Below are 14,934 nucleotides of genomic sequence, written 5' to 3'. Positions count from 1 at the left end.
CGACCTCATCATCTGCTTCGTCCCCAATAACCTCGTGCCATCAAACCGTCCTCCAGCCCCAGTTCATCAAAGCCATGCTCGCCTCCATCCCCAACCCACCACCACCGCGCGGGCTCCTCTCGCTTCTCCTCCTCGTCGGCAGCGCGCACCACACAACCGCCCGCGACATATTCGTCTCGCCCACGGGGACGAGCACAGGCACGGGAAATCTCGATGCGCCGTACGGCTCCATCCAATCGGCCGTCGGCGCCGCCGTCGCGGGCGACACGATTTTCCTCCGCGGGGGCACGTACGCGCCGACGGCGAATGTGCAGTTTGCCAAGAGCGGGACGCGGACGCTGCCGATTAGTGTGAGGCCGTATCCGGGGGAGAAGGTTGTTGTTGATGGGGAGAATATGCCGGGGTGAGTACCTTGTCTTACTTTTCCTGCTTGCTGTGTTTGTGGGGAAGAGAAATATGGACTGACATGGGTGTGTACTGACTTTATCAGAACTCCCAAGGCGTTGGATGAGGCCCTGCCTAATTCCGAGCGTGGGATTTTTCACGTCCAGAATGCGAATTACTGGGCATTTTACGATTTAGAGTATGGCAAAACCCCTCCACTTCATCACCCACCTCTCTCAAAACCACGAACCAGCCAGCACAACTAACACACACACACCCCTCAAAGACTCATCAACGGCCCCTACGGAATCTACGCCCGCGACGCCTCCCACAACACCTACACAAACCTCTCCACCCACGACAACTACGAAACCGGCTTCCAGCTCGAGGGCGCCTCGGCCAACAACACCGTCACGAACCTCGACTCCTACCGCAACCGCGACCCGCGCAAAAACGGCGAGAGCGCCGACGGCTTCGCGTGCAAGTCGGGCGCCGGCGAGGGCAACGTCCTGCGCAACGCCCGGCTGTGGGATAACGTCGACGACGGGCTGGACCTCTTCATGTTTGGATCTTCGGTGGTGCTGGAAGGGGTGTACGCGTGGGGTAACGGGTATAACCGGTGGGGGTTCGCGCCCTTTGAGGGGGACGGCAACGGGTTCAAGTTGGGGATCACGGGGAACCCTGTGGCGGATCACGTGGTGCGGAATTGTATCGCGTTTGGGAATTGGAAAAAGGGGTTTATCGATAATGGGAACCCCGGGAGTTTGACGTTTGAGAGGAATTCGGCGTGGAATAACGGGGATACGGGGTTCTTGATGCGGAGTTCGTCTTCGGTGATGCGGGGGAACGTGGCGGCTGGGAATGGGGCGGCGGGGAGCGCGCAGGTGAGTCTTGTGGGGACGGTGACGGCGACGGGGAACTCGTGGAATGATGGGACGGCGTGGACGAATGCGTCTTTTGTGAGTGTTGATGCGTCGGTTCTGAAGGGGCCTAGGGGCGCGGATGGCAGAGTTATGGGTAGTAGCTTTTTGATTCCCAAGAGTGGTGTGGCTATTGGGGCGACTACGTTGCAGGAGGTTTGATTGCGCGTGTTTGCGAGGGGGATTGAACATTTCTTGTGTACAAGTTCTTGACTTCTTTTTCCTAGTATGTACTCGGACCTTTATAGTCTTTCTATATACTATAGAATGTCTAAGCTATGCACCTAGTAAGCCAATGAAATTTGCGACCGTTAACGTGGTTCATCAGTCAGCGACGAATATCAGTCAGCGACGAACTTTTTCCCATGCACGTAATGGTATTTACTATTGCATAACCACAACACATTGAATTAACTATTCCTCATTACTACTCGAATCATTTGACAATTCCGTATCCTTAGAACAGGTTCGCGCATTATGACCGGTCTCGCCACACACACCATAGCGTCTCCGAGCTGGCTGGGCTCTCTTTGATGGACCCCCCTCCTCATCCTCTTGAGGTGCTGGACGTTTCCCTTTTTGTTTCCCTTCAAGCAAAACCTGAGATTCCTCTATACTAAGCGCCCCTCTAAGCTGGACCCGCGTCCTTTTAGCCCTCCGGCGCTTACCAAGTGCAACATTCGCATCCTCAAGGGTACGAAGCCGATCAGTCAAAAGAGTGATTGAGTGCGCCATTGCCTGCGTACCCTTTGACAATTGCTCAACTGCAGCAATAATTGGCATTGGTGAGCTTCCTTGATGAGCAGTGATCCGACTTTTGATAAAATTGGACTGCGAGACGGTTTGTTGTGGGTTAGAGGGCGTTTGCGACTGCCAAGGTGGTGGTGTTGAAGGGTTGGCCACAGGAGGTGTAGGCGTCCGTAAACGTACATCAAGCTTTTCAATGACATGCTCTGGGTTCCATGGTGAAATTCCAGCGCCTTGAAAAGCAGCCCTAATGTTTTCTTGATTAAAAACTTTGTTGTGGGCCTGGTAGAAGGCAATAAAGAACTCCGACTTGGTGATGTGGTTTATGGAGGCTTTGATGAATAGGTTGATTTCATCACCATATGCGCGTTTTAAAGGCGAATAAAGGGCAATATCTAATGGCTGTAGTAGATGTGACGAATTTGCAGGCATACTGACGGTTATAATATTGTTCTGCTTGCAGTAATTGTCGAATTCGGCCGATAAATGGCTCTCGTGGCCGTCGATAATAAGCATCCGGTAGACGCCCTTCGTTTGGTTCTTAGTATGTTTGTCGAAGTGTTTAATCCAGTCAAGACCCGTCTGATTATCCGTCCATCCATTATTGGTAGGTTTGATAACCCAGTCGCTAGGAAAACCTGATTCCGTGGTCCAACTAGCAAGGTGATATGCGCCTTTGACAATCACGAACGGAGGGATGCACCACCCGCCCGAATTGATACATTCAATGACTGTAGCCCATTCACGGTTGCCAGGCTGGACAGACTTTGCTTTGCCGCGTCGATCAGCGCGTGTTACTACTATTGACGCGGTGATTATGCCCATCATAAAGCCAGTTTTGTCGAAATTATATAGGTCCCCCTCTTAGATACCATACTTGGCCATCATATTGCGTAACAGCGCAAACTACTTTGATATAACCTCAGGATCTTCTTGAAGAGCCCTTTGATAATCGTATGGACGATTAAACTTGGTTTTCAGAGCAGGCTGCGAGTCCACAAACCGCCTGGCCCATCGCTTGCCAACAGGCTTGCCATTACGCGCTCGTAGCAGGAGATTGGCCATATCTTCCACACCAGCGAGACGCAAGGGAAACCCTCTTTGATCCTGCTTAATAACGTATTGGAGAAGCGCTTTCTCTTCGATCGTATCAAATTTATGTCGTTGGGGTTGGGCACGTTCGCGTCGGGGTCGATCGTTCATTCTATGGCGTACGGAACTTTCGGGGATACCGTAAGTCTTCGTAGCACGCAACATACTTAGTTTTCGGCCGGCGGCGCGGGCTGATCGGATAGTCTCGATGGCTAGAAGTATCTTGTCTTCTTGTGTGTAAATTGGCATAATGGTTGTGGAGTTATTACGCGTCAAAGGTTGGAGTGGTTTAATGCAAACCGCATTTGGGAAAAAGTTCGTCGCTGACTGATATTCGTCGCTGACTGATGAACCACGTTAGATGTTTAAGAATTTACTAGACACCTTGCTTGGGAAAGGACGACTAGGTACGTAGTTTCAGCAACTCTAAGTTTAACGAAAGTACAATGCCTTGACCGTCTTGGGCGAAGAATGTATTACTGATCGGGGTCGAGTCTGTGATTGGCCGACATGCATGAAACAGTCCCCACCAGCGCCGTTGCTCTGATGTTGTGTTCTTTTCTGTCAAGAGCGAGCATAGACGCTTGACTCCACAACCCAAACCCCAACCCTTGCCACATCTGCGCTCGATAGGTGTGCATTTCGGCACACCCCAAGTCCCCGATACAATGCTCAGATTCTCACCACACCAATTCACCACACACACGCACGAATCAACAATCGCACCTCAAGCTTTGGTCTCGCGGTAGGTTTTGATCTCATCCCTCTTATCAATAGGGCGATCAGCGTCGATGAAGCTCTTGGTGTCGTCGCGAGTGCACCAGCAAGCACCGGAGTTGCTGGAGAAAACAAAAAAAAACACGTCATCAGCCTCGTTGAACTTTTCTTTTTCCGCCTTTATAAAGCCGGCGCAGGCGAGCCTGCGTGTAAGAGTCTGAAAACTTACTTTGCCGCACACCAGCCTTCCGGCATGGTGAGCTTCTTGCAGAGCGTAGGGCAGCCCTGCTCTTCGCCGGCGGCGCAGCTTCGGACGCAGTTACTATCGGGAGGCAGAAAATGTCAGCGGGACTGAGTGAGAGCTGGATTGAGGTATAGACTGTTGGTTCGGAGAGAGTCGTCTTCATACCCGTTGAGGCAACGTCCGGATGCGCAGCCCGAAATTTCGTTTCTGTAGCACTTTGTGCCCGGGGTGGTGGCGTGGCCGTTCCAGCCGGCGAGAGTGCCGGGGATGGCGGCGAGGGCTAGGAAGGCGACGGCGAATGACAAGGAATGCATTGTGTGTATTTTGTTTGAAAAAAGTAAATAGAAAAGAGTGGAATGTATTAGTTGGATCGTAAAGAGAGAAGTTAGTTAAAAAGCGTGGTGAAGTCTGAAGAGATGATTGGAACGAACAGTCAAGTATGATGGAATTCGTAGACTGGGTATATATATGATTGCAAATACGGATACTATATTGCTGTGTGGATCGTTGCTGCAAGCAGTTGCGAGGCTGATTAGATTGAGATTGATTAACCGTGCGTTCCTGAGAGCGTTGCAAATTAATTGAGAGCCCGACATTGAGAGCGAGTCAGGTGGGATGTTGTATGAGCCACCGACACCGGCTTCCCGGAGTTCAAGGCGCAAGAAATCTAATTGTCATTGAGTTCGATGCGAGTCAAACGAGGAATGAGGATTGATGAGTGAGTTATTTTCTCCACGTCGCTACTTGTCAATTAGAGCTACTTCAAGTTTATTGTAGCGACTTTACTTTTGTTTGTCTACGTTATTCGCACAGTCGTAATCCAGCCTAGTAGGTAGCCAGATAAGCTAAAAAGTTGTTCACAATACGAAAACTCGGGCCCCGAATTTTAGGCTTTCTACGGAGTATTAGTGTGGGATAGATTTTCCTGGCGTTCTTATAGACGAGACTGCATAGGGCCTATATTTGACGCCACCTCCCACCGGGCCCAGGGGGGGGGGGGGGGGTCTCTTAAGAGGCCCAGAAAAGCTAAATTGGGTCGGCGAAGCCGCTTAATGGTAAGCCGCGGGGACTTAGGCTGGCACGCTGGCAAACTTGACTCAGTTGACAACTCTGCAACATGACTAGCCAATGGGTCCCACGTAATCGAGTACCTAGTCGCCTAGGAGTGGATACTAGAGTTACAACTGGCAAGCTGCAACCACCTATGACGAGGGTCAGTCACCCGCAATGACCGAAGCTTGGTCAAATTTCGAGACGTTCATCCGAAAGTAAACGTGGGGTCTGTAATGAGCGCCCAAGACGACTTTGACTTTGCCTTTCTTTTTTTTTTTTCTTTTTTTTTTTTTTTTTGGTGGCTTGTCCTTTTCGCTTTCGCGAACGGATTCTTAAATGTCCGTACTCTGCAAAAAGTATGGCCGCCTCATCCGTTCAATTCAAGATGAGAAAGGAAAAACTACAAAAAAAGTAAAATCATCCTTCTTCTCAAACGAGGGTCCCTTGCAGATCACAAGACCAGAAGTAGCAGTTTACCCCACAGGCGGTTTATTACAGTTTGATTCACGTTGGAAGCCGCAGCTTGAAGCATCCTTTTGATCCCTCAATCAAATAGTAATTGTTCATTTCCTAGATAACTGGCCAAGAAAGTGTAGGAATCTTCCCAACAACACCATCCCATGCAAAATCATCCCACTTGGTTTCCCCCCATTTCCCGACTCCACTAATGCTACATCGATCATCTCGCACATCCCATCATACATCCATAAAGGTACAAAATGACACATGTACATCACGACAAATCCCTCTTCGCAGGCGGGAGAACCAGCTCATCCCGTCCCACGACTTCAACCGTACTCTCCCTCCCGCGCCACAGGTACCTCACGTGAAGCGCTTTCCGCCGCAACGGCGCCGGGTCCCAGAACCCCAGCAACGATGCCTTCCTCACCCCGGCCGGGATCCGCAGCCCCCCGTCCTCCACCAGCGCTGCTACTGCGATGGTGACGTCCGCGACCTCTTCCGCGGCCCAGCAGTCTGGGACACCGTCTCCATCACCATCACCCTCGTCCTCCCCGTCCCCGGCCCGACCCTCGCCCCTGACGCCAAATTTCGCGCTAAGAATGACGAGCCCGCCCCGCTGCCGCTCCACGCGCTGCCGCGCCTCCATGGCCCCCGAGAGCACGACGGCGATGTCATCCGCCGCGGCCCGCTTACGCGCGACGTAGGCCTGTAAATCTGCTTCGGCAATCGCCCCGCGAGCAGTGCGCTTCGCCCGCCCCGCAGAAGAAGAGTAAGACGAGTAAAAGTGCCGCGCGGCGAAGGCTAGTAAAGGCACGGCGGCCGCGTAGAAGAAGACGGTGGGCGTGTACTCTGCGCGCGGAGCGAGTAGGAGCGGGATGCTGAGGCGCTGGCTGAGGCGGGACCAGTAGAGGGAGAGGTGCAGGCTGTGCAGGCTGACGCCGAGCTCGAGGCCGAGTTTGGAGAAGCGGCCTACGGGCCAGAGGTTGCGGACGGCGAGGTGGCGGTCGAGGAGGGTGTTTGTGCAGAGTTCGAGTTCGAGTCTGGTTGGGGGGTTGGAGCTAGGTGCCGAGAGGAGTGCTGGCATGTCTTTGCCGTAGCGGAGGTAGCCGCCGATGGTGTCTGCCGTCAAAGAGGCGGAGACGGTCCAGGAGGCGTCGTTGGTGATTGTCGATTCGTGGTCGAGTCCTCGGATTCCGCATTCCCCGCGCGGAGAATCCTCGTGCGCTGTGGACGGGACGCGCTCGGGCGATGTGGTGAAGCCCAACTCGAAGCTTGCGGAAGTCTTCATAGGGAATTCGGCGAGGAGCTGGCTCTTGCTCACCTGTGAGAAGTCGGTGAAGAGTTTGATGGTCTCGCCGGGCCAGACGCTCCAGTCGCCGCTGTCTGCGATTGCGTACGCGGTGCCGGCACCCATCCAGCGGTGGATTCCTAGGCCGAGGCGCGGTGCTGCTTGCGTCCATGGCCGCCCTGACTTTATGCTTCCTTCGAGTAGTATTGGATCCGGGTCGTTTGGTAGGTGGATTGGGTGTGAGACCCTGGCTGTTAATGATGCCTCTGGGAGGGCCTCGGTTTTTACTTCAATCGATGTCTGTGCGATGCGGTCTTCAGCTGTCCTATGGACGATGTCCTGTCGGAATTTGAGGCTGATGAGGGGACACGGGCGCTGCTCTGCCAGCTGGATGATGCGTTTTCGGGGTATACTCGGAGGTAGCAATGGTTGGTATCGATCGGCTAAAAGTGGCAACGGGACCCGGTATATCTCCTCCACGATGCCATACACAGATCCAGTCAAAGTCACCTGCGGAGGCGGTAGGTAAATCATGGATTCCCGGGGTTGGTCAACACCAGCTTCGTCGCTCTCGTTGAGCGCAATCGAAGGCACCCGTTTCGACACAGACGAGACGCGCTGCGCCTTCGTTGCCGCTGTCCTCTCAATCAATTGCCCCAGCACCGGCAGGCCAACGGTCAGAGAGTGGCTCAGAGTAAAGTCGAGGGGCGTCACAGCAGACCCCTGCCGCACCGCCTTGGACGCGTCGAACCGGATGCCCAGATCCGACGACGTCTGCACCATGTCAGCCGCCCGCTGCCGCAGCTGCTCCTTGAGCGACATGTCATATGCATATCGGTAGTCCTCGTCGAGAGGCAAGTCGGGCACATTCGTCGCGTCCCGCAATCGGCTCGCATCGTACAGCGCCCGCCGGTACGGGTCAATCAGCGTCTCGAACCCCCTCTGCACCTGGTTGAAGTACGGCTGCGCGACGCCGCGCAGGTTCTCGGGCAGGCCGTCCCTGTGCAGGTACAGCAGCAGCCGGTGGTAGGCCCTCCGGATCTGGTCCGGCGTCAGCGTCGGGTCCTTGGCCAGGCACAGCAGGTCGTAGTAGTCGCCGGCCTCGGCGCCGTCGATATCCTGTGTCGCATCGCCGTCCGTGCTCACGGCAATTGTGCTCTCGTCGCCGGCGTCGGAGGCGAGCGTCATGCGCTCGAGGATGGAGGAGGCGTCGTCGTCGCCGAATTCGTACTCTTGTCGCGTGGCGGCGAATTGCTCGTTGAGGGAGAATCGCGACGACGCCGATCGCAGGGCGTAGGGGAGTTGTTGTTGCGCATGCTGCGGCAGCTGCTGCTGGTAGCTGCCTGAGTTGGGGTGGAGGTAGGAGTTGTCCTCCCATGCGGCTGAGGAGCGGGCGGAGGAGTTTCGCGAGGGTCCGCCGCGGGTTCGGCGGACTCGGAGGCTGCCGGAGCGGCTCGGGGAATCGGCCATGTTTTGCGGGGAAGGGGAGGGGGGGGGGGGGGGGGGGGAGACGGGAGAGCGAAAGACACTGCGATTGCGATTGCGACTGCGACTCGAGCGACTCGAGCGACGACGGGGAGCTGGAACAAAGGAAGTTGAAAAGACGGAAGAGGGAAAACTGAAAGCAAAGTTCCCAGAGGTTTACCTAAATTGACTCACTGGGGCCATGTTTACTTGCGCCATCCAACAAACATGATGGCCCGCTTGCCCGCCTCGTTGTCCAGCTCAACTAAGGGGGGCATTGGGGCTTAGCACAGGGGTCCATCCCGGACCTGCGTTTCCTGGGGTGCTGCGGCGAGCGGGTGTCGGTTTGAGATTCCCATTGACAAGGACAGGGAATCTCCAACCCCACCATCGTTCGACTTGATCCATGCTGTCACCGTGTCACGGACTCACGACTGTCTCCTCTCCACCAAGTTGGATTACCTAATGTAGGATGAACTCAGGCAATTTTTGACCTGCGCTATTTGACAGCTGAGCTGTTCTGGAACCAGGTAGGCATTGTCGATGTTGATCAGCCCCGCTTGGAAGCATGGATTTGTCTCCACTGGATCGAAAAGGCCGTGTTTGAATCAAGATTCCCCTCACGGAGCTGTTTACGTGCCTCGCTGCCACGGTGACGGTTGGTGGGGTCTGGCGGGGAGGCGGCGGGAAGAATCGGCCCCGTATCCTCGGTCAATTCAACGTCAAGTCCGGCCAGGTCAACCTCCATCGGCCTCGGACTTCCGACCACCGGGTGTCCAAAACAACGACATGCGTTCCGAAATTTGGTGATTGTGAAGACGGGATTACAATTCTGCAAAGCAGTGCAGTCTATATTGAACACGAGAATTCCAATTATCAAACAGAAGAGCAATCCCACCAATTGAAAATTTCCAAGAAAATCCCACAACGCGTGACCCAATTTTAGTGGTGTCCGTCAGCAAAGCCCCTTCTGAACAAAGTGAGCTTCAGCGCACCTCATCGCTATAACCCTCTGAACCCGCCCCCCAACACCGCCACCGCCCCCACAACCTGGAACCTCACTGCGAAATCGCCATGAAAACCCTCCCATGAGACAACCATGGCGCTCCTCCTCACACCCAGCGACCGCTACGCAACAGATGCAAAGGCCCCGCTAGCATGCGGCAGCTGCAAGTGACAAAAGCGCAAATGCGACAAGGCGCTTCCGGCGTGCGGGTTGTGCACTCGCATGGAACGCCGGTGCGACTACGCAGAACCCGCGCCGGCCGCTCCGACCGCCGACGACTTTGCTGCCCTGCAGCTGAAGCTCATTGAGCTTGAATGAGCTTGAAGGCCGGTTCAACACCGCCGGGAACGGCGGCACGCCCGCGTCCTCATCCTCGGGGGGAGGCGGCGGCAGCGGGGGCACACCGGGAACCGGCCATGGCCCCGCATCCAATTCAGCATCCGGGGGAGGCATGGAGGAGACGCCGTCTGCTCCGTCGGTCTTCACGCCTCTTGAACCGCTCTGGGAACAGCAGGCCTCGGCTCCGTACCCGCCAGGCGCCTTTCTCGATCTTTCTTCCACGGAGTGGTTGAATCAATCTCTCCCGAGTGTACGTGACAAGCTAAGCAATGCTCTTATCCGTTGCCCTAGAGCGCATTCATGAAAGTCTTTCGACGAAAGTCTTTCTATTGCAAGCTTCGGCTTTTCTCATTCACTCCTTTTCGATTCTGACACATCTTTACAGGAAGTCCTCCAACATCTAGGAGACGGCCACGCAATCCAATACGTCGTAAACGCCTACTTCACCACAATCCACACCTGGCTCCCCATCGTCTCCAAGAAACGCATGAACATGGGTGTCTCCCTCAGCCAGGGCGGGCCGGACCTGGCCATGCTCTTCCTCGCCATGGAGCTTATAGCCACCCGCCCGACAGATGTCCTTGCGGGTTCCCAGCACATGGCAATCTACCACGCCGCGAAACGCTTCATGTCCCTGCTGGAGCAAAGCGGCGCCACCTCCGTCATGGTCCTGCAATCCATGACACTCATCGCATACTTTGAGTACGCGCACGCCCTATACCCGGCCGCGTGGATCACCGTCGCCGCGTGCGTGCGGTATGCCGATTTCCTCGGTCTATCTGGTTTTCACGAGGGGAACGTTATCTTGGCTTCACCTGTATGTTGACTGCCTACATAGTCTGCCCCATCTGAAGCAATCTAGATGCAACGATTAACGGTTTGATAACAGACAACGTGGACGGAGCTCGAGGAGCGCTCGCGGACATGGTGGGCCATCATCAGCCTCGACCGCATCATCTGCCTCGGCAACAAGAAGCGCTACCTCTCCCCCGAGCCGCAAGACAACGAGACGTACCCCGTAGACGACGAGGCATGGGTATGTACCGTCCTTTCTTCTATCAAACAATGGACCAAACCACCTTGACTAACACGCAAACTCAGGACGAAGGCCGCGTCGGCCGCGCAGCCCACCACAACATCACCTCCCCGCCCCCCTCCCCACCCTCACCCTTCTCCTCCCTCTGCCGCTCCACCCTCATCGCCGGCAAAATAATAACCCACGTCCGCAAAGCCACCTCGGACCGCAAACAGAACCCGCTCGCCTTGCCCGCCGACGCCATCGCCGAGGCAAACGCCCTGTCAGAAACGCTCTTCTCGACCCTGGAGTACTTGTAAAAGTCCCCCACGGACGAGAGGCTGCTGCCGCTGTCGCTGCCCCTACCCCTACCCCTCCTCGCACCGCGCTGTGTGCTTCTATCCGCCGCCGTCCTCTTGCATGACTTTTACTGCTGCTCCTTTTCTCGAGAACTGAAAGGGATGGTGATGATGACATGAACATGAACGGTAACGGTCTTCATAACCGCCATGAAGGGCAAAGCGGTGGCAGTGATATCGGAAGCGTGAGCTCGCTGATCTTGGACGCGCTCTACGGCGCCGCGAATACCCTCGCCTGGCTGCTGCGAGAGGAAGGGACGCTCGAGTGCGAGGACGAGATGAACGTCATCAAGCGGTGCTTGGAGAGGCTTAGCTCGCGGTGGAGGTTGGCGGGGGAGTATGGGCGGATGCTGGAGCAGCAGGATTTTGCGATGATGATGCAGGATAAGGGGCACTCGACACTGCGGATTATTTGACTTTGACGTAACTGGAAATGCGGTCAGAGGATATTGGAAAGTTGAGCTCCGGGACAAAGGCGTTTCGACCTCTGGGGGACATTTCTCGTCCTTTTTGGGTCTTTGTGAATCATAAGTCAGAAGCGGGGAAAGGAGGTATGCATCTATTTCTCTGAAAGTGGACGCTCAGGGTAGATAAATCTTATCACAAATATCTTACTCTTGCTTCCTACTTCAAGAACGTGCCGTCATCAAAAACGTTCCAGAGTTTCGACGTTTCGAAGTCCAGCATTTCTGGTATCATGTCCAGATATATTCCAGTTGCCATCCCGGTTGGGAGTGACGTTATCCTCCCGGACTTTACACGGGATGGGCCGCCCTTTACAAGTTGTTCTAAAGGCACCTTTTGCTTTAGATGAGCCGTATGTAGTATTCTCAAAGTGCCTCTGCCTTGAACTTTAGTCCACGGGGGGGGAAGAAGCGCGTAACAAGAAGTTTGAAGATGTTCGAGCGTGTCTGGATCCGCTTGCACAAGAGAGGGTCATTCCACCTTTAGTCAAGCTTTTGTCTGTGAACAACAAATTTCAAAGAGAGGTGAATGTGCTCCTTCACGTAAGAACTCCCACTGGACCCTAGAAGTTCTCAATAAATGCCTTGACACTGAAAGCAGAGGAAGGGAAGCATCATACATCTATTTCCTGCCGTATTATGACATGACACAATCGTGACTTCTCATTCTCTGGTTCGTGATGGATACCTGCGGCCTGCCTACCTTATGGAGCAATGGCAGAATCGATATCGCCTTCTCCTTTTCTCTTTTCTCCTCTTGATATAAACCAGCCCGATAAGTTCTTTGTTAGAACATCGACAGGAAAAGGCCCATTCAGAAAGTGATCTGGGCCGTTGCAAACAGCTCTTCCGCCCTTCGGAGCATCTATGGGCTTCGCCCATTTCTTCCTCATTCCACATCCCAATTTACGCACTTCACTATAAGATTACTGGAATTCGTACCAGCCGAAAGGCTTGGCTTGACCTGGTGGTTCACGTCCATTCGCATTGACACTTAGTGTACTCCCTTAGTGACAAGAAATCACCCTGTTCTATTCTTGAGTCTTCACCCCCCTCCCGTCCTCACTCAAATCTTTCCCAGGCTTTTTTTTTTCTAAACTTTTTTCGTCCTAAGATTTTACTCTTGTTCCAGGGATACCCTTTAATAAATGCAAAGTTGCGAGGGCAATTTAACAGTAAACTAAGTACAACATACTCCAACGGCTAACCTCCACGAAACATCTCTCCAGCTTGGCACGGGCTGTTAGTGCCATGCTAAGGAGGGGCCCCAGTCCCCGCGGTTTGCCGCTGGGCGCTGGGGTGGATTAGCTATACGCTAATCAAACCCTTAACAACGCACATTTTCCCCTCGAATCGAGCCGACGATTATTCAACCTAACGAGCCGCCGTCGACTCGAATTCGCCTTCCGCAGGCTAGACGAAGTCTTCCTGGTAGGGCAGGGAGCAGAGGTTCCATCTAGCCTCCCGAAGGAGACGGACGACTTTCTTTCCCGGCGCAAGTGGCGCTTCCGGGCCCAAAATTGAACATCACCGACCGACTTTTCGACTTCGCTCTCTCAGCACCTTTGCCCCTTAACGATCGAAGACTCCCTCGAAGAGACGAAACGACCATTGGGTAGCGACGTATAGCCACGGCTATATACAGCTATGCTCGTTACAGAACCTAACAGCAAGCCCTACAACCTAGTCTTACGAGGTTTTGCCCCTTGTGGTTTCCCTTGTGGCGGTATTACCTATTACGATATACTCCGGACGGTTACTGGAACGTTGTATAAACCAGAAGCCTGCGGGCTCTGGGTCGAAGGATAGGAGATACTGGCGGAATTGCGTTCTAGGGACGACCATAGCACTGTCTCGGGCAAGCCAGCGGCACCCAGAGACAGGTTAAACACATAGTTGCCTTTGGGCACGATTTGGAGGACGAGCTGGACTGTATCTAGTGATAGCTATAGGCCTACGGCCCTCCACGCCATATACCCTTCGGGAGGTCTGCCGCAAGGGCGGCTGCGCCCTTGCCGCTACGGCGTTAAAATACAACAACAACAACAACTACTCCAACGGCTTCCGCAAGAGTTTTCAGCAACTGTAGTCCCATTAGAATCTCTGGTCTCTATGGCTTGGTATGATCTTCTGTGCCAGGTTTTCCGTCAATTCAATAGCTTCAATTCGTATTGTTTTGTGTCCCCAGCTTTGGAAATGGAACGCTATCTTTGTCCAACACCGTCTTCAAAACCCTCGAGGCTCGGCCTTTGCTCCACGCTCCAAACAGCCAGCTCGACGCCCAGGGTTATGGCATTCCTTACTCCAAGACAATGGACCGTAAGGCTAATGATATACATGAAATATCCGCAAATGCATTTCTGCACTACAAGTCCTGAAATATTCAAGAGCGCAAAGCCAACATTTCCGTTCTTCATATTGCTGAGTGAGAGGAATTGAGTTCGCACTGCGTCTTGCACGTACCCAGGTACCCCATATTTCCATGTCAATGCACCGCTTTGTACCGACTTTAAGCGCGGTACATTGGGGACACCAGGCAATGTACCGGGTACAAAGCCCACCAAAACACACCAAAAAAAGGCCTGATTGAAGTCGGAATAAGCTCATCGTCCCCACTCGAAGCATTTCTCCATCCCGGCTGCACGGCCGTGGACCCAGCGCCCCCCGGAATACCTTACCTCAACGTCTTCCCGCCAAGACACGGGTAGTAAAATTGAAACCTAGGAAATGCGTTTTCTAGAAGCCGCATCGCCGTACCTACAAAATCCTACAATCCTGTAATCTTTGGTTATTGAGGTGGACGGTGAATACGACAGGCCAGCTGGCATTTCCAGTTCCGGTCTCAAACCCACTAGACATAGAAGAAATAGAGAGAACAGAATAAAAGGAAGGAAAGGAAAGAAAGGAAGGAAAGAAGGGAGTGAGGGAACAACGACATTATAGTTCACGTCCCTATCCGGATCTAAACAGCGCACCACCTCAGTCAAGCCCGGACTCTGACTTCATTAGAGTATTTGTTTCAATTGTAATTCAACTCGACTAAACACTGCACACACCTTCGATCTGACCTGTCCTGCCGACTCTAGACGCGCGCCCTGGTGCTTGCTGTGCTACTGACAGAAAACGAGGTTGGGATGGCGCATATATCCTCAGGGTGTCGAGTTGGTGCAGGAGATTCGAGCAGTTTACGAAAAAGAAAAAGGTACTAGTGTTGTAGAATAGTACTGCATATATTGATTCTGGCTACCTCGCAAAAGTAAAGAATTACAGAAACCACCTGCTACAGTCTTAATCGACCCCGATTGAGAAAGTTTGTTGTGCTACAACTTCCACCCCCTTTCTGGCCTCATGCGAACAGTCTTTCTTTTACCCCTCCTTCT

General features: G+C 53.7%; 4 protein-coding genes across 4 annotated transcripts; 2 read left to right on the top strand and 2 right to left on the bottom strand.

The window, feature by feature from the left end:
* The first annotated feature begins 2 nt into the window (after nt 1-2).
* Nucleotides 3-1,544, top strand: BDP81DRAFT_472061 (pectin lyase fold/virulence factor). The gene is made up of 3 exons (XM_060594600.1): nt 3-403; nt 491-583; nt 671-1,544. The coding sequence occupies exons 1-3, from the start codon at nt 75-77 to the stop codon at nt 1,464-1,466; spliced, it is 1,218 nt and encodes a 405-aa protein (XP_060444764.1). The 5' UTR covers nt 3-74; the 3' UTR covers nt 1,467-1,544.
* A 2,326-nt stretch (nt 1,545-3,870) lies between these two features.
* Nucleotides 3,871-4,418, bottom strand: BDP81DRAFT_320306 (uncharacterized protein; the record flags this gene model as incomplete). The annotated part of the gene is made up of 3 exons (XM_060584513.1): nt 3,871-3,982; nt 4,090-4,182; nt 4,270-4,418. 3 exons carry the CDS (start codon nt 4,416-4,418, stop codon nt 3,871-3,873), a joined length of 354 nt encoding a protein of 117 aa, XP_060444763.1.
* Nucleotides 4,419-5,691: 1,273 nt separating this feature from the next.
* On the bottom strand, nt 5,692-8,360 carry BDP81DRAFT_429128 (uncharacterized protein). The gene has a single exon (XM_060590489.1). It carries the CDS (start codon nt 8,093-8,095, stop codon nt 5,891-5,893), a length of 2,205 nt encoding a protein of 734 aa, XP_060444762.1. The 5' UTR covers nt 8,096-8,360; the 3' UTR covers nt 5,692-5,890.
* Nucleotides 8,361-9,828: 1,468 nt separating this feature from the next.
* Nucleotides 9,829-11,506, top strand: BDP81DRAFT_450089 (uncharacterized protein; the record flags this gene model as incomplete). Its single annotated transcript, XM_060592482.1, has 5 exons — nt 9,829-9,966; nt 10,102-10,533; nt 10,606-10,752; nt 10,818-11,041; nt 11,182-11,506. The coding sequence occupies 5 exons, from the start codon at nt 9,829-9,831 to the stop codon at nt 11,504-11,506; spliced, it is 1,266 nt and encodes a 421-aa protein (XP_060444761.1).
* Between the last annotated feature and the right edge of the window lie 3,428 nt (nt 11,507-14,934).

Source organism: Colletotrichum phormii (assembly GCF_030913505.1).
Source record: "Colletotrichum phormii strain CBS 102054 chromosome Unknown BDP81scaffold_11, whole genome shotgun sequence".
Lineage (NCBI taxonomy): Eukaryota > Fungi > Ascomycota > Sordariomycetes > Glomerellales > Glomerellaceae > Colletotrichum > Colletotrichum phormii.
Note: the sequence above shows the minus strand (reverse complement) of the source record. Positions and strands in the feature narration are given on the sequence as shown.

What these genes read in the sequence shown, in the direction of transcription:
- BDP81DRAFT_472061 (XM_060594600.1), top strand. Translation starts at nt 75, where the DNA reads ATGCTCGCCTCCATCCCCAACCCACCACCACCGCGCGGGCTCCTCTCG. An exon ending in GATGGGGAGAATATGCCGGG is followed by an intron (nt 404 to 490) that starts GTGAGTACCTTG and finishes TGACTTTATCAG; the next exon opens with AACTCCCAAGGCGTTGGATG. An exon ending in TGGGCATTTTACGATTTAGA is followed by an intron (nt 584 to 670) that starts GTATGGCAAAAC and finishes CACCCCTCAAAG; the next exon opens with ACTCATCAACGGCCCCTACG.
- BDP81DRAFT_429128 (XM_060590489.1), bottom strand. Translation starts at nt 8,095, where the DNA reads ATGACGCTCGCCTCCGACGCCGGCGACGAGAGCACAATTGCCGTGAGC.